The sequence below is a fragment of the Zophobas morio genome, unplaced genomic scaffold (assembly GCF_036711695.1).
Source record: "Zophobas morio isolate AGI-343-1 ecotype UQ-CSIRO unplaced genomic scaffold, CSIRO_AGI_Zmor_V1 ptg000009l, whole genome shotgun sequence".
Lineage (NCBI taxonomy): Eukaryota > Metazoa > Arthropoda > Insecta > Coleoptera > Tenebrionidae > Zophobas > Zophobas morio.
In genome coordinates, this window is record NW_026972114.1 from 7,100,453 (window position 1) to 7,122,378 (window position 21,926).

Genomic DNA, 21,926 nt, shown 5'->3' on the forward strand with positions numbered 1-21,926 from the left:
AAAATGTTGATCTTTATACAACAAATAATAATTCTTATGTGAGATTAAAATTGGACATCACGATGGAAACACTCATCAACAAAATATTTACATAACAAAAAACTAGCAAAGATTTATATAAACAAAAGATCCGGTGTGAAATAAACTTGTGCAAATAAAATATTACGTGAGGTTAAAACTGCATGGAAATTTACGTTCGATTTAAATTATACAACAAAGAAAATTACTGTGGTTAAAATCGCGAGATAGAGAAATATTGTATGAGCTGAAAAAAGCTTACAAATTTACATGAGATTAAATATTTGCCACACTTTATCAACGATTCAAACAAAGAATTTACATTATATTAAATTATGTCTTGATCCAAGTGATTCGTTACTTAAAACAATTAGCTTTGAGGGTTTATAATATCGTGAACCCCAAACAAAACACATAGGAGTAATAAATAAACACAAAAATAACCAGTTAGCATTGCAAGGAATAAGCTTCTCGGTGATGTAATTTTTAGCGTTGCGAGGAAATGCCTCGGTGATGTAATCAATCTTCAACGTTGCGAGGAAAAATGTTAATTTAACTGCCATTAAAGAACTATATTCTGTGAGAAATTAAGAAGTGTTATAATGTAACACTTGCATATGCATCCAGAAACCTTATACATAAGTAGACAAACAAAATCAAACGAGTCCTGACTCAGTGAATTTCATGAAATCTCCTAGCAAATGTCTGTCTAAACAAATCTAATGTCTGTTAAATTGTGTTAGAACCAGTTAACGATTAAAATCCTAACCTGATCGGTGAATTTACAATTTTTGTTAAACAAAGTCTTCCTCCCTTTTATTAACTACCAAACCAACTAATTTAACCTAGCTAACTTTCAGCGTCCATGCTCCCACACACAGAACCAAAACAATAATGACGCCATAATGACGCTTTCAATATGCTTTGCTCACCCCTCTAACTAAAATCTCAAGCATACTATACACTATTCAAATTCAATATATCCAAATGTGATTTCGCCCCGCTGTTAATTAACTTCAGCACGAAAATTTGATTCAAATTCGGTCACAACTCTAAAAAAAATTAACTTTTATAAAAATGAGACATTTCATAATAGAGCCACACGTCAAAATCGGAAAAAAAAGAGTGGGAATGAATTTTTTACGGTATTTCATTTTAAGGGATCTGCTTAAGTTATCATCTATAGGGAGTTTTAGAGTAGCTTTCAACACGAAAGGGTACAGGTGGTGGGAGTGCGCAGAACATTGTTTTGGTTTGGCCTTACAAATATCGTGCAAGCAGTGGCAGCGGCGATGAATATTTCGATTTTGAAATATTAAAATATTATTGCGGTTAATAAAAATATCACTTTTCTATTTTATTAGCGTTGACATTATTGAAAAAGAATTTAAACAATTGTTAGTGCTGTATTTGATGTATGAGTTGAATAAAAAAGTAAGTAAAAGAAGTAAAAAGGTAATTTTAAGTGAGCAATAATAACTGTTAAATTACAGTACAGTCGAAGCTCTAGTTATAAACGACTATTATGCTAGAATATGAACTGTGATTATTACATACTTCGACGTTAAAGACAGAAAACGTTAAACCTTATTATAATCCGACTTTACGGTATCGATAAATTGTGCCAGAAATTTAAAAACCATATAATTATAGTCATAGGTTGCTTATTCTCAGAGTTTTAACCCCGCTTTTATCTAAAGAATTAAGTGTTGATTTAAGACTAGTCGACTATAAAATAATATATGATACTGGTTTATAATGAGGGGTTCGTGAAATTTTTTACTCATGCTATAATCCCTCACACTATAAACTCGTTTAATAATTAAAAATACCATATTTTGTGTGATAGATTATCATAATTTATTGTTACGTAAGTCTATTTTTTTAACAAACAAATTAATTTATTTTTATTAAATGGTTGTATTCTTTTGTAGAAATTGCTCTTTTTTTAATTGTTTTTGAAAGAAGTATAACTCAGCCGAGCCTCCCTTCTCAATGCATCGATGTTACGCCACTGATGGCCCGGCTACAAGTCGCGCAACTTAAGCCCCGCCCCTGTACCCTTTCGTGGTGAAATTACTTCTACCTTACATAGCCCCACAACATGAAAAATCAAATTTGCGGAACCAACTTTTATAATTTATCTAAAAACTTGGCTTGCTTGATTTTGTTTCAGAGGATAGGAAAGTTCTGTTCAAACAGCTTTGGGCAATTTTTTCCTTTTATTAACAAAAAAAATATATAGTACAGGTAATAGATTAATAACAATAAAATACAAAATCCATCTATAAATAGGAAGTTACACCAAATGGGTGCTTTAACAAAGGAGCGTTATCAACAAACAGCTAATCTAATTTAAACGAAATCACAGCATCTGTTCGGCGATTTTCGTATATCATATTTATAAGATTCGTCATTTTAATAATATTAAAAGTTTTAACGGTAGTAAATTAAAAAAATTACAATAAAATGTGGAATATCAAAATCAAATTTTGTGTATCAGATGTCAAATTACTGTTTATAAAATAACACTTCTAAATTCCCCTGTTATCCTAATCCAGTCTGCTGACGAAGTCTTTGAAACTAAAATTACTTTGACTTTCGTGTGGAGATATTTTGCATTAGCTCAAATTCGTTGCCTTTATTTGAATTATTTGCATTCACACCTTTTAATATCCTGTCCTTCCCAATAAAGTGTATTCTTTTAATGAGTTTTGACGAATGAGTTTGAATTCGTATGTATATTTATGACATTAACGACGCTTAATGTCTCGTTTATCTAAATGGGGTTCATTTCTGTGACGGATGAAACATTCATATCATTCATCACTATGCTGCAAAATTATGTGCAACTGTAAAGAATTTGGACGTCTAGTTTCGAATGGGCACTTTTCACATCTAATAATGTTTTTATGTATATGACCTCTTAAAGAGTTATTGCTAAAAGTTGTTTGAATATTTTGAATTTTGTTATTTAAATGGGCTCGCTTTGTGTGAATGGTTAAGCATGGTTTGTAGTGAGTTTTGAAAGGGCACTTTTCACATTTATACCGTTCAACATTTGTTTCGTCAACATGCTGCAAATTCATGTGCAATTTTAAAGAAATCGGGTATTTAGCTTTGAATGGACACTTTTCACATTCATTCCATTTAACATCTTGTTCTTCTACATAATGTCTTTCCATGTGAATTTTTAAAGATGATTTGTATTTAGCTTGATATGGACATTCTTTACATTTATACCATGTAACATCTTGTTCATCTAAATCTAAATGATGCCTTTTCGTGTGAACTTTTACGTTATATTTTATTTTAGTTTTATATGAACATGTTTTACATCCATACCATTTAATATCCTGCTCATTTAAATGATGCATTTTCAAGTGAAAATTTAAATATGATTTGAATTTAGCTTTATATGGACACTCTTCACATTTATGCCACTTAATATTCTTTTCATCCAAATGCTGTGAAACGATGTGATTTTTTAAAGAATTCTGATATTTACTCTTGAATGGGCACTTTTCGCAGTTATACCATTTACATTCTAATTTTTTTTTATTCAAATGGCAGCTGATGTGTTGTTTTAAATTTGATGCATGTTTAGTTTTGTATGTACATATCTTGCATTCATTCCATTTGATATCTCTTTCGTTTTGATGGAGCGACTTTATGTGTTTTTTAAATAGCTTTTTGTATTTAGCTTTGTATGAGCAGTTGGCGCAGTAGTACCATTGTACTTCGTCATCATTAAGGTGTTTTATAATTTTATGATTTTCTAAGGAACTTTTGGATTTGTACATGCAGTCACACTCATCACATTTGTAAATTCGAGTTTTTTTTGTCTTTCCTATACATTGTGTAGTATGTTGACGCCATTTCATCAAAAAATTTGATTCAAACTTACACTTTTTGCAAATGTATGTTTTGATGGCATGTTGTCCAATTACCACATCAATGTGGTTCCTTTTATCGCTATGATACTCTTCTAAATGCTGTTTGAAAAGAAGTATCAGTCCTGTTTCAAAATTGCAGTAATTACAGTAATAATTTTCAATATGAGATGTCTCACAGTCAAAGGGGTAGCTCAATGTACAACGTCGTTCAAAATGGTTAATAATACGTAGAAATAATCGATTTTTTAAGGGAAACGCTGTGGTGTCTTCTACAGCTGACATTTCAGTTCACCTACAATTATTTTATTATTATTTTACTAGAACACTAAAATTATCTGAAGTTCTTCTCACTTACTATTTTATTCAAAACTGTTAAGCACAAAAATGTCACTATACGTAGCAACAAGTTATTTTTCAAGGAAAACGTCTCATGTGATAACACTTCAAAGTCCTGGATCAACAATTCAGTTTATCTAAAATTACTTTATTATTATTTTTTTACTGAAATTATTTACAGTTTTCTCTTACCTAATATTCCAGTTAAAAACACCAAAATGTTGAACAAAATTTCATGTTTGTGTTAACCTTCAAAATGCTCACATGGATAAGTAAGAATTCCCATAATGCCATTTAACCGTGTAAACAACGGCAACAAGTTGACAACCTGACCACAGTACAGCAGTAACGAAACTTCGGCAATATTTGCGGAACGGGTGTGACCATGGAGGAAGGAATATAATGGAGGGAGTGAGAGTTCAAATAAGTGATCCCGCGCCAAAATGCGTGAAAGCAATAAAAGGTGCTTCAATATGGCTGCCGCTTCAGTGGCGTATCTTAATAGTATTCATAAGGGGTCCCACTACTCAAAATTATATTCAATGCAAATATTTTTTTTAGAATATCTAAAATTTGAATTTTACTCATAGAAATTTATTTTGTATAATTATAATCAACAAAAAACCCAAATTCACATCAAAGTTTTAATTTTTGCTGCATAATTGTTGCGAGATCTTTGGAATAACATTTAAGGAGATAATATTATAAAGAAAAAACATTAGTCAAGAATAATAAAATCATTATATAAAATTATAAATGACTGGTAGTTACGCTAAGGTTTTGGGGATAGGGTGAGGTTAAAGAATAACAGACGAATTTGTATATGTTGTAATTCTAGAAGCTCGATTTTTTTTTATTAATCCAATCAATGCATATCATTACTTGGTCTTAGTACCAGTAATCATAGAAATGTTGCCTCAATGCCAGTCATTTTCGGGTTAGCGGTGGGTCTTAAAATAATTTTATTAAAAGGCAGTAAGAGAACTGTACTTTATAATTTGTATAATAATTAATATTAATTTACAAATATGTACTAGATAATAATAACATAAATAACATATATGTTTTTATAGGGTATTAAAAGAATACAATATTACAAAATAAAGATAAATTCACTTAAAGGAAATACATACAATTTAAATAAAAAGAATACAGGATTACTACAAAGATGAGTTCGTTTCAACTAAAGGTTTGATACTTTTCTGAAAAATAGTATAAGAATAAAAAATATATATATAAGAAGAAACAAAGTAAAACGTCAACTGTTTTAGTAAACCTAATTTTTGCTCACTATTTAAAGAATGGCTTAAAAAATAACCCACGGGGATTTTCCAAGAGCCATTTATAGCAACCAGCATGAAAACTAAAGCTTCTTTGGCCTCTTCATTTTCATTTACTTCGATTATACTACCCATATCAGCATATCCATAATATTGTTGCCCATCATATTCAATGCAACGTTTAATAACAACTTCATCGAACACTAAAGAACACACAATTTTACGTTCTTCAGCCTTTGCTTTTAACACATCGAATGCCTCACTTGTGAAACCTGGTGCACCATTCACTGAAGAATACCATACAGACAAAGTTTTTGGGTGTGGAAGACAGTCCATGAATTGTTTTCTTATAAAAGAAAAAGCCTTTGGGGAGTAGAAATGTGTTGTAACGGCAAATTTTCTTATTTCTGGCCCATATTGATTTGGCAATGGTTTGTTGTTAATTTTAGCCCACATTCTGCTCAACAGTTCTGTATTTTCCTGAAATTTATTAACATCCAAACTGTTGTTTTCATAATAGTTGATTTTCTTCCTTAAACTTGAAACAACATCTTTCAGATTACAAATTTTGCGTTGCTGTTTTGAGGTTCTGCGTTTTAACGTTTTAATAGTGCATTGTTGTTGTGACACTAATGTCTTCAGGTTGTTAATTTGTTGTTTCAGTAAAACGTTTGCACATGTTTTTGTTGTTAAATTTTCAAGTTTCTTTGTAATTTCAAAAACTTTATTAGACAATTCATCTTCTATATTCTGTTGAGGCTCTACCGTAGGTGCGTCACAAACTTCTGTGTGATGCGTTTCATTGCCTCTAAAGGTCACTACATTGGTAATCTAAAATAAATATATGTATTAATTGTTATATCATGCAGCATGTGAGTTTATTTAATACCCTTTCTTCATAAGGAGGACCCGGGTGGGTTAGGTAGCTTCGTGTTTGCCTGCTACACCTTGGGTCGTGGGTTCGATTCCCGCCTGGCTCTGGGTGTTGTGTATGTCCCCCGTTCCCCTGTAATTGGGCCACCGGCCTGTAGGGGAACGTTAAAAAAAAAATTAAAAAAAAAAAAAAAGTATAAGAAATAGTTGGTACTGAATGTGGTCTTAAAACTACTTTCTGGGCTGATGTTCTATCAAAACACTTTTCTTCAAAATGAAATGAACACAGGAAAAAGTTGTTCACAGACACAGAATTTCCTAGGTGAAGATAAAGGAAGTCTGTCCACAGTTTCTTTAATTCAGGTTTCTGGGGACACCTAAAAGCAATTCAAAAATATTCATTAGTCCCTCTTAAGCAAATATTAAACGAAAAAATACGACACACCTGTGAAACGTTATTTTTTCTCTACCAATTGTTGACCTGGAGCCACTCGTAACTTTACACAATTTGCAACTAACCATTTTAAGTTTTTAAATAAACATGAAACGCTTATCGCAAATTCAAAACAAAACGTTCACACTAAACACGAGGTTAAAAGCGAAAATGACAAAAACAGAATCGTACGACACTGGTCAGTGCTGGCTGATGAAATTATTAAAGTAAGCATGCGCGGTGAAGGGCGCGCTAATTGAAAAGAGTAATAAAAGGTGCTTGCACTGGTGCCAAGAATTTACATTGCCGAGATACGGCGCACTCCCTCCATTATATTCCTTCCTCCATGGGTGTGACTTTGGGAGCCCATTCCCGGGAAACACGAAGATTCAAATATTTTGTAGCATTCGTAGAATACTAATAATTGTACACAAAAATATAAATGGCTGGTATGTACTAGTGACATTGGCGATTTTTTTCTTTTTTGTAAATTATTAATATATTCAAGCAAAACGTTTTTATTCAATTTTGACGTTTTAAACTGCGTTTATTAAATCCTTAACAAGTCTGACAAATAAGTTGTTATCCACAAGTGAATTGCAAAATTTTTAATTCACTCTTAATATTTTTAAATCACACGAAAAAATAAAAAACAACTTCAGGAACATAAACATTTTGCTTATTATTTTTAACAGTTTTCAGTTTTCACAGAATACAATTTGTTTACAATTTTCACTAAAAGGTTGCTGCAACTAAATCAGTATTGTTTGACATATTTGCTGGGCTCTGTGAGGCGTCAATTTGGAAACTGTATAAATCCCACACCAATACAATTCCAAAGAGCGTTTCGGAAACTATTTACTACAGATTATTTCGATACAAGTGCAAGAACCAACTGTCAAACACTATCTATACTTATATAATAAAGCTGAAGCTTTTGTTTATTTGAACACGCATATCTCAGAAACTACTGGTTCAAATTCAAAAAATCTTTTTGTGTTAGATAGTCCATGTATCATATCTACATATAGGCTATATAACATCACGCTACGATCATTAGGAGCGAAGTAGCAATGAAAAATTCGGAAAAACGGGAAAATTATTCCTCCTTTGACAGCTTCCGTTGCTTACGCTGCTTAAACGGTTAAAGTTACATAAAAATCATGTATGACGAAATTGTTCCCCTCTAAAAGTTCTAAAGAAAAGTCCCCGACAGCATATGTCTATCTTTTAAGGTCGAGTCAGTATAACCTTTTTTATGGTAATGAAATTTGTTCTAAAATAATAATGCATTATGTATACAATTCTAGCGTCACAGTGTTTGTAACCGAACTTCTCCGAAATGGGTTGACCAATTTGTATGAAATTTTTTATGTATATTTGGCAGGTCTGACAATAAGTTGTAAACTATTTTATAAACCCCTAAGTGATAAGGGTGGCCCACCCTAGAAAATGTTTGTCTATTTTTTGGACAAAATTTTTTATTTTTATTTTTTTAAGATTTGGCATCAAAAAATATTCTTAACAATTTACCATGCTTACAATAACTTTAAAACGTCTGCAAGATCTCAAAGTATTCATTTTTGCAACTCTTGAGTTATTCACTAAAATAAATTGACTGATCCATATATTTTTTTTAGTCACTGTAAAAGCAAATCTAAAAAATATGAATGCAATGATAAATTACGAAAATATACTGATGATGTTTTCCACATTTTAGATAGGATTTATTCGGCAAAATCTTGAGATGACGTCTTCAAGTTTTTGGGCTTGATAAACAGATATATTTTGATTGAAAACCTACCATGTCAAACAGTAACTTCAAAACGTCTGCAATATTTCAAAATTCAGTTTTGCAATTCTTGATTCAATCAATAAAATAAATTGACTCAGTGATTAATTTTTTTGAGACACCCCCTATAAGCAAAAACTAAAAAATATGAATGGAATGATAAATAACAAGTATAGTCTCATCCTATTTTGAACATTTTAGATAGGATTCATTTGGCAAAATTTTGGGCTGACGTCATCAATTTTTTGGAGGGGATAAGTAAATATATTTTGAATAAAAATTTATTATGCTTATCATATGTTTAAAACATCTGCAAGATTTCAAAGCATTCGATTTTGCAGATTCAAAATTAAATTGTAGGTGAAACGAAGTTCACGGGGTCAGCTAGTTTTATAATAAAATTTGCTAAGGTGTTCTTTTAAACAAATTTCCACAACACATCTTCCCTGTATTCTGGCCTTTTCAACAATCATTAAGTGATGTGAGTTACCGGAAACTCACCTTGAAAGAACACAACTGTTTATGGTATGTTTGTGGATACTCATTAATATGAAACTTCTTACACCACCACTTCTGCGAAGTTTGTGTGAACTTTGCACATTCTTACGAAGTAGTACATCCTGTTTTAATTGTGTGACATTTTAAAGTCTTCAATGAAGATGCGATTTTTGGCGATTTAATGATGCCACCTGAACATTTTGCAGTTTATACTCCGGTAATGGGTAATACATTTTGTGAGTTTTTCCCAATTTATGCACTGTAGTCATTAACTGGTTTGCGGCTAAAAAACGAACCATAAAAAATACCACTCCACCACCCCTGCAAAGACTCTTGATTACCTCGTTTCACTTTTTTTTAGAGTTAGAATTTTTTACACACTAAAATTTAAAAATAAATCTTGGACCGCTCAAACACGCACGCATCGAAAATTAAACTATTTCGTTTAACCTGCAATTTGTTGACCCCTAGCCTGCAATTTTCTAGTAGTTTTTACATGTATCGTAAGTATCTATTACTTTGTTAAAATAAATTTTACGTTTGTTTTTAACCTCATAACCCAACATTAATTAATTAAATTAAAAGCTGCTACAACGTCTGGCCCTGACTTAATACCCGCCTTTACCATAAGGGACTGTGCGCACATATTTGTAATTCCATTAACAATCTTATTTAATCTAATTTTAAAAACATCTACGTTTCCTCAAAAATGGAAACTCTCACGTATATGTCCAGTCTTTAAAAAAGGTGATAAATCAGATTTAGAAAACTATAGACCGATCTCTATAATTAATAACTTTTCCAAAATTTTTGAACATCTTTTATATGCAAATATTTACGATAATGTCGCTACTGTTCTATCGTCAACCCAACATGGATTTGTAAGAAAACGTTCAACCGAAACGAATCTCGTAACTTTGACACAGTTTATATCCGAGGCCTTAGATAACCAACAACAAGTCGACGTCATTTACACAGACTTTTCTAAAGCGTTCGACAAGATCAGTCATCGTCTTTTACTGTGGAAATTAAATAACAACTTTGGTTTTTCGAATGGTCTGATAAAATTAGTGGAATCATACTTAAATGACAGGTTACTTTATATCAATGTAAAAGGATTTAAATCGAAAGCATTTAAACAAGTCAGTGGCGTACCCCAAGGCTCTGTTCTTGGGCCATTGTTTTTCAATATCTTCATCAATGACATAGTAGATGTTATTGATGTACCCTCCCTAATGTTTGCTGATGATCAAAAACTATATTCTGTTATAAAATCATATGATGACTGTGAACGTCTACAGCAAAACTTAAATAAAATATACCAATGGTGCCTAAATAACTATCTTATTTTAAATACCGGAAAATGTCTAGTAATGTCATTCACACATAAACTAACGCCGTTCACTTATGTTTATGAAATTAACGGCATTCAGCTTGCGAGACCCAATGTTATGCGTGATCTTGGAGTTATCTATGATCCAAAACTCAGTTTTAAATATCATATCGATTCGATTGTTAGCTCTGCTTTTAAATCTTTAGGGTTCATACTACGAAATGGTCGCCTTTTTAATGATGTCGATACTTTGAAATTATTGTATACTGCATATGTCAGATCACATCTTAAGTATGCATCGCTGGTGTGGTCACCTTTGTATAACATTTACATATCAGAATTAGAGAGGGTCCAGCGCAGGTTTCTTAAAACAGCTTCGTATTTATCGGAAGGGGTTTACCCCCCACAAGGCTATCCGCAAGAATTGCTACTGAGAAAATTTAGTTTGAATTCTCTAGTTACAAGAAGAATTGAACACTCCATCCTATTTCTTTTTAATCTCATACACGGGCGACATGAATGTGTTTGTATACTAAATCAGTTGGATTTCAAGATTCCTGTACGCGACACTAGAAGTAACGACACTTTCTACATCAAGACTTCTAGGACCAACATTATGTCCAATTCACCTCTCATTTTCATGCTCGCCAACCACACCTGTATCCAAGATAATATCGACATTTTTAATTCAACCTCAAATGATATAAAAAAACAATTTCGACCTGAACATCCGTAAGTCACCTATCTGCACATGTTATTATTACTGTATTTTTGTTTTGTAATTGTGTAATAAGTATTGTATTTTTATGTATGTATGATTACCTTGTCCTGTTATTGGGCCTTAAGCCCGTTGGGCACTGTATTGAAATAAATAAATAAATAAATAAATAAATAAACATCCCATATGATTAAAATGACATTTCTTGTTGACAAAACCAGACAAAACGATCACCGAAAATCTTAAAATGAAAAAGAAACTATGTTCTTCAAGGTCGGAGCACCTTTAGAGACGCTAGTGACCTCTTTATGTCGTTCCGTAAGCTCCCCATGTATTTCTTATGAGAACAGCTGAAGCTTTCATAGCCCTGACCTCACATAGGTGTGTTCTACTTGCACTGAGATGAGAATAATATTATCTATTTAAATTTAATTATTAAATAATTTATCTTAGATCGTAACTGCTGTTGTAATAACCCAAACTTCCCGCCTTTAAATTGACCTTGAAAAAGTTTGAAAGGCCCGCGAAAAATTAAAAAATTCAAAGTTTGGCCTTGGCTGTGATCGTCTAACAGATAGGAACCTACTTTGTAATTTTTTATTTTTTTGAAAATTGGCGGGAAGACGTTCTTTCATACAAATGCATAAACTGCGTGTGAGTTGAGAGCGCAAGAAATTATAGACAAAATTAGGGAGCTCGAAATCCTTCCTTAGGAGGAAAAAGAAACGAAGAACGACAGTGACTCAGCGTGCCCTTCTGGCGACTCCGCAGGGCCAAGGCGTCATCGGTCTTGATTCCCCAAAACCCCCTGGGGTTTTTATTCAACGAAATATTACATTTCAAACACCTTAAGATAATGAAAGAAAAACACTCGGGAATTGACAGACATACACATATGAAAGCCTACACATATGTAAATTGAATGACAGCACCCGAATTATTATTAGAATGTGGCGATCAAACAAACAGAACAAAATATATCAATTATATTTACGAGCACAGCAAAATACCCAGAGGGGGCGTCGTAGCGTGAGCGAAGTTTGGGGCTCCCGGTTTGGGCTGGTTTCCCCCGCGACGATGATTCTATCTATCACCAAGCCTGCCGCACAGCACACCTCTATGACGAACATGTTGTCCTAGCAGGCCGTTTCGGCCGAAAAACTAGAGGTGAAGTCCGGTCTACAACTACCTCGTCGTCCAGACCGTTCCCACTGAAATCTTATTAAAAGCCTGCACACCTTGTGCAGATAGCGCGATACATTGCGCTACCTCGACTAGGAACCGCGCCCATCGCCGACACTACGTGTTATTGTGTTATTTACCTTCAATTTTATTTAAATGTTCAAACTCTATGACTCTAATATTAAATGACAACCGAACAAGTGTTAAAGTTTCAACAAAGAGCAATACACAACATTTAAATTCGCCATCACTCTTACGGAAATTCAACAACAAATAATTCTTAATTGAAATTAAATTTGGACATCAGATAATTTATATGACAGCAACATTCATCAACAAAATATTTATATGATCAAAACTTAGCAAAGATTTATAAAACAAAGATCTGGTGTGAAATAAACTTGTGCAAATAAAATATTACGTGAGGTTAGAACTGCAGATCATGGAAATTTACGTTCAATTAAAATTATACAACAAGGAAAATTACTGAGGCTAAAATTGTGAGACAAAGAAAAGATTAATAATAATAATTCGTGTCCAGTCAAGTTATTAATTAAAACTTAACTTGTATTCCTTAACTCAGTTCACAGCTACATTATGCCAACCACGGACAGTAATAATCTTGCGGTTCGGGTCCACAAAACTTACAATAGCCAGTTTGACTTATAAGGCTGCTTTGGCTTAAGCCGCTTAAGTCATAAAAGTTTTAACAGGTGTATGTCAAATGAGGTTTGTGTACAAGCACATGACATCGGAAAGCCATTATGGGCCCGCCATTACCACACGGAGAATTTTCTCATTGATATCTTTCTTTTTTACATGAAATGGGTCTATTTAACAAACTAATCTTGGTCTGTATTATTAAGTAGTAATTTTAATTTTTGACTCGATTCTGATAAGAAAGAATCGACTAAAACTGTTAAAAAAAAAATGATTATTTAGAAATAATTATTCCTACCACAGCACAAATCGATACAAAATCGACATCCCTGTTCATCATTTCGCATTGATTCACTGTCAACAAAATTTTGTAACAAGAAAGGTGCTTACTACTTTTGAAATAGTTATCCACCCACATTATAAAACCATATTGATTGAATATCACTAAAATTAAATGTTGTCGTTGTGACTTACTACCCCTTCTTTGATTTAGGCTGTTTTGTTTTACAATACAGTGATTGTGTTTTATATTTTCCGAGTTAAGTGATTCGTGAATAATGTTAAGAAAGGAAAAGATAATCCTGACCAGTTTTGTTACATTTTTGGTGAACTTATTTTTAACTCAAGGGAGAAGTTTTACACAATTAGTAAAAATATAGAAGAATATTGTGATAACCCAAACTTCCCGCCTTTAAATTGACCTTGAAAAAGTTTGTAAGGCCCGCGAAAAATTCAAAAATTCAAAATTTGGCCTTGGCTGTGATCGTCTAACAATTGGGAACCTACGTTGTGTGGTTTTTTTTTTTTTTTGAAAAGTGGCGGGAAGACGTTCTTTCATACAAGTGAGCGTGCACTGCGTGTGAGTCGAGAGCGCAAGAAATAATAGACACATTTTTTTGGAGGAGCTAAAATCAACCCCCCCTAGCAGTTGTGGTTGCCCCCCCCTGGAAGACTTACACATTATAAATTTCAAATTAGTAATAAAATTTTAATATAAAGCCGATTGCCGAAGCATATTTACTAGCCCCACCCGCCCACCCTTTATTTTCTTACAGGGTATGTTATTTGGCAATATCATCCTAACGTTGATGTTGACCGCATAAAAAAATGAACCGTCATGTCACATTTTATTCCATAGCCTACTACTAAACATTCAAAAAAATAAACTCAAACAAATTGGTTGTTGGCCACTGTACGAATTTTTGGATGCAGTACAGCTGTTTGTGAATCTACATTCTCTGTTTTAACGCCTTCAATGACGCGTCAAAGATTGGCAAACTTGGTTTTTCTGGCTTTTTAAAAGCACCGTATCAAATCTTTGGACTTCGACAGGTTTTTACGAAAATTTAATAGTGTAAAAGATCGATGTTTACAATTATTTTAATGCTCTTTCAAATGTAAAAACTGAGAAAAAATAAGGTAGTTATCTGAGTGTATTATTAAAATATATATTCATATTTACATGAAGCCCCCTCCGTCGACAAATTTGCCCCCTGAATAAGTTTTCTAGCTACGGGGCTGGCTAAAATGGCACCCCTCTCAGGAGGAAAGAAGCTACGAAGATTCACTCCTCAGCCCCAAAAACCCCCTATCGTATATTCACAGACATATTACATTTCAAATGAAACACCTTAAAAATATGAAAGGAAGAACACTCGCGAATTGACAGACATACACATATGACAAACGAACAAACGCAAAATCCTATATTCTGTTTGGAATCAATGCAAATATTTGAATATCATAAATTTAATAAAAACAAAGCAAAATCTGAATTAAGTACTTGGATGCAAATACACAAGTTATTCCGGGCGTGTGGCGTCAGATTTTAAAGTTACGGCAGTTAACAGGAGCACAACAAAAGTACCCCTGGGACGTTCTAGCACAAGCGGAGCTTGGGGCTACCGGTCGGAGCTGTTCTCCCCCCTCGACGGTGATTCTATCTATCGCAAAGTCTACACAAACAGCACATTACACGTCTCTAGGACGAACATGCCGTTCGAAACTATGCCGTTACGGTACCCGTAGGTGGATCTAGGCTAGCACGAAGCCGAGAACGTTACAACATCGGCGGCCGCCCCTGAATGCAAAGTTAACAAAATTTACATGAGATTAATATTTGCCACACTTTATCAACGATTCAAACAAAGAATTTACATTATGTCAAATTATATCATGATCTAAGTGACTGGTTAGTTAAAAAAATAATAATAATAATTTACTTTGAGAGTTTAGCATACCGCGAACTAGTTACCCCAACAAAACACATAATAAACAGACACAAAAATATCCAATCATCGTTGCGAGGAAAAAGCGTATCGGTGATGTAATTTGATTGTTGCGAGGGAACATCTCGATGATGTATATTTTTTTAGCGTTGCGAGGTATAAGCCTCGTTGATGTTATCAATCTCTAGCGTTGCGAGGACATGCCTCGTTGATGTTATCAATTTCTAGCGTTGCGAGGACATGCCTCGATGAAGTAATCAATCTGTAGCGTTGTGAGGACAAGCCTCGATGATGTAATCAATCTTTAGCGTTGCGAGAACAAGTCTCGACGATGTCATCAATCTTTAACGTGGTGCCCCAGTGATGTGATCATGATAATGATGATAACCGCCTAAGGGAAGAAATTATTTTAACCCCCCGCCAGTTCGCGGTATAATGAATTTTGTTTAACTTCCGTAAATGAACTATTAGCGATCTTGTGTGAAGAATTAAGAAGTGTTATAATGTAACACTTACGTATATGCATCCAGGAACCTATTCGTAATTAAACAACAAAGGTGTTTTCCTGACTAAGTGAATTTCATGAAATCTTATAAAAAGTGGTTTATTTAAATAATCCTGATTGTTAAATTGTGTTTGCAATAGCTGACGATTAAGAAAAACTAACTTGCTTGGTGAATTTACAAACAATAGAAATTACGATTGATTGTCGTTAAAAGGCTTCCTCCCTTTTACAAACCAATTCATTTAAACTAGCTCTTACCACGTGTTTACATTCACAAAAACACATTCAGACTGACGCGCCGCCATGCCCTCCTCTGTCTCAATCAACCACCCTCTAAATAAAACATACGGAACTAATCCCTACGTGCATTAACCCCAACGTGCATATTATTCAAATGTGAATTCGCGCCGCTGTTAATTAATTTCAGCGCGAAAATTTTGATTTAAATTCGGTCACCACAACATTATCAACGGGAATAATAATGGTATCTGAGCAATATGTGCAGTGTTTAAAATGTTGATGTTTATACATCGGAAGAATGTCACGTAAACATTTGTTTGATTTGAATGAGTTTATCGCCTCACAACAGATAACTAAAATTATTAATAAACCTCAATTGAACAAAATATTCTGAATGTTATTATTGTAATTCTTACCTTATCATTATTTTATAGTTATAAAGATGAGCGTATTCTCAAATTTTCGAGAAAATGGGTGACAAGTTCTTAATTTGATCAATAATAAATTGACTGATTCATTAATTTTTTTGAGTCACCCTGAATAAGCAAATCTAAAAAATATGAATGATAAATTACAAGTATAGTGTGATCATATTTTGTACATTTTCGAAAGGATTTATTCGGCAAAATCTTGAGTTACCATGCTTACAATAACTTCAAAACGTCTGCAAAATTTCGAAGTACATATTCAGTTTTGCAATTCTAGATTTACTCAATAAATAATGACAAAACATTACCTTATATTTCATCGCGTTTCAAAATGGTTCTGTTCTAGCCAAAAACGCCGGAAAAGAAAAAAATGGATTGCCCAAAGAAAAAATTCCTTCTGCGTCGAGCGACCTCTTCCGACTGGCAGATGTATCAATGGAAAAAAAGAAGAAGAAAAGGAGATAAAAGAAAACTAAAAACTAGAACGAAAGAGGTTGCACGAAGAAAAGCAACAACAAAAAAGACAAATACTTCCAACAAACGACCCTACCAAGTGAATGATTTTGTCATTATCAAATATGAAGAGATGTATCTACTACCCGGTACAAATTTTAAACATAGTTGACCAAACAGTCAATGTTATACGTAAAAGTGGTGCCAACACGGGGGCCAAAAAATTTAAATGGCCGGATCCCGTAGATGTACAACAAAGAAGACCATCAAAGCTAAATAATCGAGTATTTAATTTTTTGTCTATATATTTTTTAATTTTATTAAAAGTATATTTTTGTTTAATCAAGTTGATATGTTTTAACCGCAATATTGTTAAAAAAGTTTAGGTAGTTCATAGGTTTCGGTCATCATCTACTAGTACAATTCATCATTTTAACTTTGATTTAACGTTTCTCATTCAAATGATCATATACTCTAAAAAAAATTGGTCTAAAGAGTTTAGACAGTACTTCTCTCGCTGTCGGAAACTTGACGACTGCATGCCTATTGTGTTTTTTTTCTCATTACATTTTTGTAGTGGGAATTTAAAAAAAATTGCGATGACGTCATCAACATTTTTGCAAGGACACGTATATCAGTTGGGATAGATGTAGTGTAATACTAAGAATAAAATTATTATATTCTCAAATTTTCGGGAAAATGAATTGGGTCGTTTTGAATATTGATTTGTAATAATCAATAAAATAACGAAACAATTTACTCACGTATACCTACGTATCAGAGGCAACTGAAAATCGTGTATGTATAAACATTCTTAATTTAAGATGACAGGCGTAACAGCATACGTGAGAGTCAAACAGGGAAACTGTAAACAAAACGACCATCGGTTTTATTGCTTCGACTTCCGCTTATTATATAAAACATTGGGTTTTATTTTAATTCTTGACGGTGAAATTCACAATTGGTTGATTATAAACATGTCTATTTCACATTCGCGGAACCAAGTGCAGGTCTGTAATGTTAAAGTCGATGTAAATAAGCGTGCTATCCTTATGTTTCAACCGAGTTTTTCCTTTAACAAATTTTGTGTCTACCAAATTGGGTTGGTTGGGGTGTAATACTAATAATAAGTGTTGCCTTTAATTTAATCAATAAAATAAATTGACTTCATTAATTTTTTTGAACCACCTCTTAAGAAAATCTAAAAAATATGAATGGAATGATAAATCACAAGTACAAACTCATCATATTTTTTGCATTTTAGATAGGATTTATTCAGCAAAATTTAAGGGTGACGTCATCAATTTTTTTAGGAGGGATGAACAAATACATTTTGAACAAAAGTTTACCATGTTTATAATAACTTTAAAATATTCCCAAGATTTCAAAGCATTCGGTTTTGTAATTCCTGATTAAATCGATAAAATAAATTCACGCTTTCATTAATTTTTTTGAGTCACCCTGCATATGCAAATCCAAAAATATGAATGGAATGATAAATCACAAGTACAGACTCATCATATTTTGTACATTTTAGATACGATTTATTCGGCAAACTTTTGAGCTGACGTCATCAGTTTTTTGTAGAAGATAACCAAATATATTTTGACTAAAAATTTATTATGCTCTTTATAACCTCAAAACATCTGCAAGATTTCAAAGCATTCGGTTTTGTAGTTCCTGATTAAATCAATAAAATAAATTTACGCATTCATTAATTTTTTTGAGTCACCCTGTATATGCAAATCCAAAAAATATGAATGGAGTGATAGATCACAAGTACAGACTCATCATATTTTGTACATTTTAGATATGATTTATTCCACAAACTTTTGAGCTGACGTCATCAAGTTTGTGGAGGGGATAAGCAAATATTTTTTGACTAAAGATTTATGATGCTCTTTATAGCCTTAAAACATCTGCAACATTTCAAAGCATTCTGGTTAGCAGATTAAAAATTAAATTTCAAAATGTTGTTTTATAATTTTGATTTTTTTTCCAAAAATCTGCACGTTTCGGGTGAAAAGTCGATTCAGAGTTGTAAACTACATGTGTAGGACTATGTTATTTTATACAATTGAAAACCCATTTACAATGTACAATTTTGAAGTGACGTCATCGCATTAGTGGTGGGGATGATTAGACAAATTTTGGTTAGCGTTTTACCATCTACATGATATTCTTAATATAAGTACAAAATTTCACAACAATTGGTCGAGTACTTTCGGAGATTATCTGTCTAATAAAATCCGGGACAACAGACGGACAGACGGACGGACAGACAGACGGAAATGGGAGACCTATTTCTTCGTCTTCTAGGGGTCATGAAAGATCGAGAAAACGTAAAAGTAGAGAGTCGGCCGACGGACTCGATTACAAGTGGAAAAATTGGGCGCAAGGATTTGAGGCAACTACTTGAGAAGGAATTAAAATAAATGTTTATTTAAAAAAAAAAAAAAAAAAAAAAATACTTCCTTTGCTTACGCTCGGGAAGTAAAAAACAACTTTTATAAAAATGAGACATTAAATTTTTATAATTTATCTGAAAACTTAGCTTGCTTGATTTTGTTTTAGGGGATAGGAAAGTTCTGTTCAAACAGCTTTGGACAATTTTTTCGTTTTATTAACAAAAAAAAAATAGTACAGGTAATAGATTAATAACAATAAAATACAAAATCTATCTATAAATAGGAAGTTACACCAAATGGGTGCTTTAACAAAGGAGCGTTATCAACAAACAGCAAACATATGTATCTAATTTCTCCGAGATCACAGGATCTGTTCGGCGATTTTCGTACATCATATTTATAAGATTCCTCATTTTAAACATATTAAAAGTTTTAACGATAGTAAATTAAAAAATTTACAATAAAATGTAGATCATCAAAACCAAATTTTGTGTGTCAGATGACAAATTACTGTTTATAAAAATAGTAACACTTCTAAATTCCACTCTTAACCTAATCCAGTCTGCTGACGAAGTCTTTTAAACTAAAGTTACTTTGACTTTCGTGCGGAGACATTTTGCATTAGCCCAAATTCGTTGCTTGTATTTGAATTATTTGCATTCACACCTTTTAATATCCTGTCCTTCCCAATAAAGTGTAGTCTTTTAATGAGTTTTGATGAATGAGTTTGAATTTGTATGTATATTCATGACATTAACGCCGCTTAGTGTCTGGTTTATCTAAATGGGGTTCATTTGTGTGACGTATGAAACATTCGTATCATTCATCATAAGTCATCACTATGCTGCAAAATTATGTGCAACTGTAAAGAATTTGGACGTCTAGTTTCGAATGGGCACTTTTCACATCTAATAATCTTTTTATGCATATGTTGCGAATTGATATGACTTTTTAAAGAGCTTCTGTTGTTAAAAGTTAACAATGGACACTTTTCACATCTATGCAAATTTCTGACTTTTTGAATATTTTGAGTTTTGTTATTTAAATGGGCTCGCTTTGTGTGAATGGTTAAGCATGGTTTGTAGTGAGTTTTAAAAGGGCACTTATCACATTGATACCGTTCAACATTTTCCTCGTCAACATGCTGCAAATTCATGTGCAATTTTAAAGAAGTTGGGAATTTGGCTTTAAATGGACACTTTTCACATTCATACCATTTAACATTCTGTTCATTTACGTCATGCTTTTTCATGTGATCTGATAAATACTTTTTGCGTTTAGATTTATATGAACATTCTTTACATTCATACCATGTAATATCCTGCTTATCGGAATTATGCATTGCTATGTGAATATTTAAATTTTGTAAACTTTCAACTTTGTATGCACATTTCTTGCATTCATACCATTTAATAACTCTCTGATGGCGTAACTTTATGTGTTCTCTTAATAAGTTTTTGGATTTACCTTGGTATGAGCAGCTGTTACAGTGGTACCATTGTATTTCATCATCATTATGGTGATTTGTAATTTTATGATGCTTTAAAGACTCAGACTCATCACATTTGTACATTTGACGATTTTTTTCCTTTTCTTCACACTGTGTAGTATGTTGACACCACTTTATCACAAAATTTGTTTCAAAGCTACATTTTTCACAAATATATGTTTGAATAGAATGTTTTCCAATTAATAAATCACTGCTATTTATTTTATCAATATGACACTCTTCTACATGCTGCTTGAAAAGTAGTTTCAATTCTGTTTGGAAATTGCAATAAATACAGTAATAATTTTCAATATGGGCTGTCTCACAGTCAAAAGGGTAGCTCAATGAAATACGTCGTTCAAAATGGTTAACAATACGTAGAAATAATCGATTTCTCAACGAAAAAGTCACAATTGGAAACGCTTTTGGATCTTTCATAGTAATCATTCTAATTTACCTACAATCATTTTATCTCCAATTCATTAGAACTCTAAAATTAGGTGAAGTTTTACTCACTTATTAATATTCTATTAAAAACGGTTAAAGCACAAAAATGCCATACGTAAAAATAATCTATGTTCCAAGGAAAATTTTTCATGTGAAAACGTTTCGGAGTCCTTGAGCAACAGTTCAGTTTGCCTAAAATCACTTTATTACTATTTTTTACTGGAACACTAACATTGTGTGAAATTTTCTCTTACCTACTAATATTCTAATTAATAACTATTTAACATAAAAACACCAAAATGTTTAAGAGAAGTTCATTTTTTGATAATTTTTTGTGCTAACCTACAAATACCGAAATACCCTCGTGCTATGCCATATTAAATCCACAGGAACATGGATAGGCAACTACAAATACAGGTTAAGGGTAAAAGACTTGTGAAGACAATAAAGTATCAGGTGCTTTATCAAACTATAAAATAAAAAATATCTTCTATATAGTTACATAAATTCTATATGTCTATATCTTCCCTCCTCTCATTCTATCACCATGCATTAATTTTTAGGCTTTTTAAAACATTCACATTTCTAAATGCGGAGCGTTATATTTATTTTCGAAATTAAGAAGTTAATAGTTTTCCACCGTTTTAAAACATGATACATTTTATTAAACAGGGTGATTCACGAAAAGCGTTCCATTTAATAATTGTGA

The 21,926-nt window shown here is 32.6% G+C and overlaps 2 protein-coding genes and 1 long non-coding RNA gene across 6 annotated transcripts; all 3 read right to left on the reverse strand.

Moving 5' to 3' along the window:
* Positions 1-2,221: 2,221 nt before the first annotated feature.
* LOC135125799 (zinc finger protein 699-like) lies at positions 2,222-11,615 on the reverse strand. 4 transcript variants are annotated; one of them, XM_064051487.1, is made up of 4 exons: positions 11,550-11,615; positions 4,443-4,578; positions 4,270-4,387; positions 2,222-4,206 (listed from the first exon to the last, which is right to left on the reverse strand). In XM_064051487.1, the coding sequence occupies exon 4, from the start codon at positions 4,194-4,196 to the stop codon at positions 2,838-2,840; it is 1,359 nt and encodes a 452-aa protein (XP_063907557.1). In that variant the 5' UTR covers positions 4,197-4,206; positions 4,270-4,387; positions 4,443-4,578; positions 11,550-11,615; the 3' UTR covers positions 2,222-2,837. The 4 variants fall into 4 exon arrangements, with proteins under 4 accessions (XP_063907557.1, XP_063907559.1, XP_063907560.1 ...); XM_064051489.1 differs by having other exon boundaries at positions 4,266-4,387; XM_064051490.1 differs by having other exon boundaries at positions 4,270-4,396.
* Positions 5,411-7,179, reverse strand: LOC135125700 (uncharacterized). Its single transcript, XM_064051355.1, has 4 exons — positions 6,849-7,179; positions 6,420-6,780; positions 5,573-6,361; positions 5,411-5,452 (listed from the first exon to the last, which is right to left on the reverse strand). Exons 1-4 carry the CDS (start codon positions 6,923-6,925, stop codon positions 5,411-5,413), a joined length of 1,269 nt encoding a protein of 422 aa, XP_063907425.1. The 5' UTR covers positions 6,926-7,179.
* A 7,859-nt stretch (positions 11,616-19,474) lies between the features above and the next one.
* LOC135125622 (uncharacterized) lies at positions 19,475-21,823 on the reverse strand. Its single transcript, XR_010279921.1, has 3 exons — positions 21,472-21,823; positions 21,287-21,409; positions 19,475-21,227 (listed from the first exon to the last, which is right to left on the reverse strand). It is a non-coding gene; the product is annotated as an uncharacterized LOC135125622 (long non-coding RNA).
* Between the last annotated feature and the right edge of the window lie 103 nt (positions 21,824-21,926).

Coding starts and splice junctions, on each gene's coding strand:
- LOC135125799 (XM_064051487.1), bottom strand. CDS start 4,196: ATGTCAGCTGTAGAAGACACCACAGCGTTTCCCTTAAAAAATCGATTA.
- LOC135125700 (XM_064051355.1), bottom strand. CDS start 6,925: ATGGTTAGTTGCAAATTGTGTAAAGTTACGAGTGGCTCCAGGTCAACA. Junction 6,362..6,419: donor GTCCTCCTTATGAAGAAAGG/GTATTAAATAAA, acceptor TATTTATTTTAG/ATTACCAATGTAGTGACCTT. Junction 5,453..5,572: donor ATGGCTCTTGGAAAATCCCC/GTGGGTTATTTT, acceptor ACTATTTTTCAG/AAAAGTATCAAACCTTTAGT.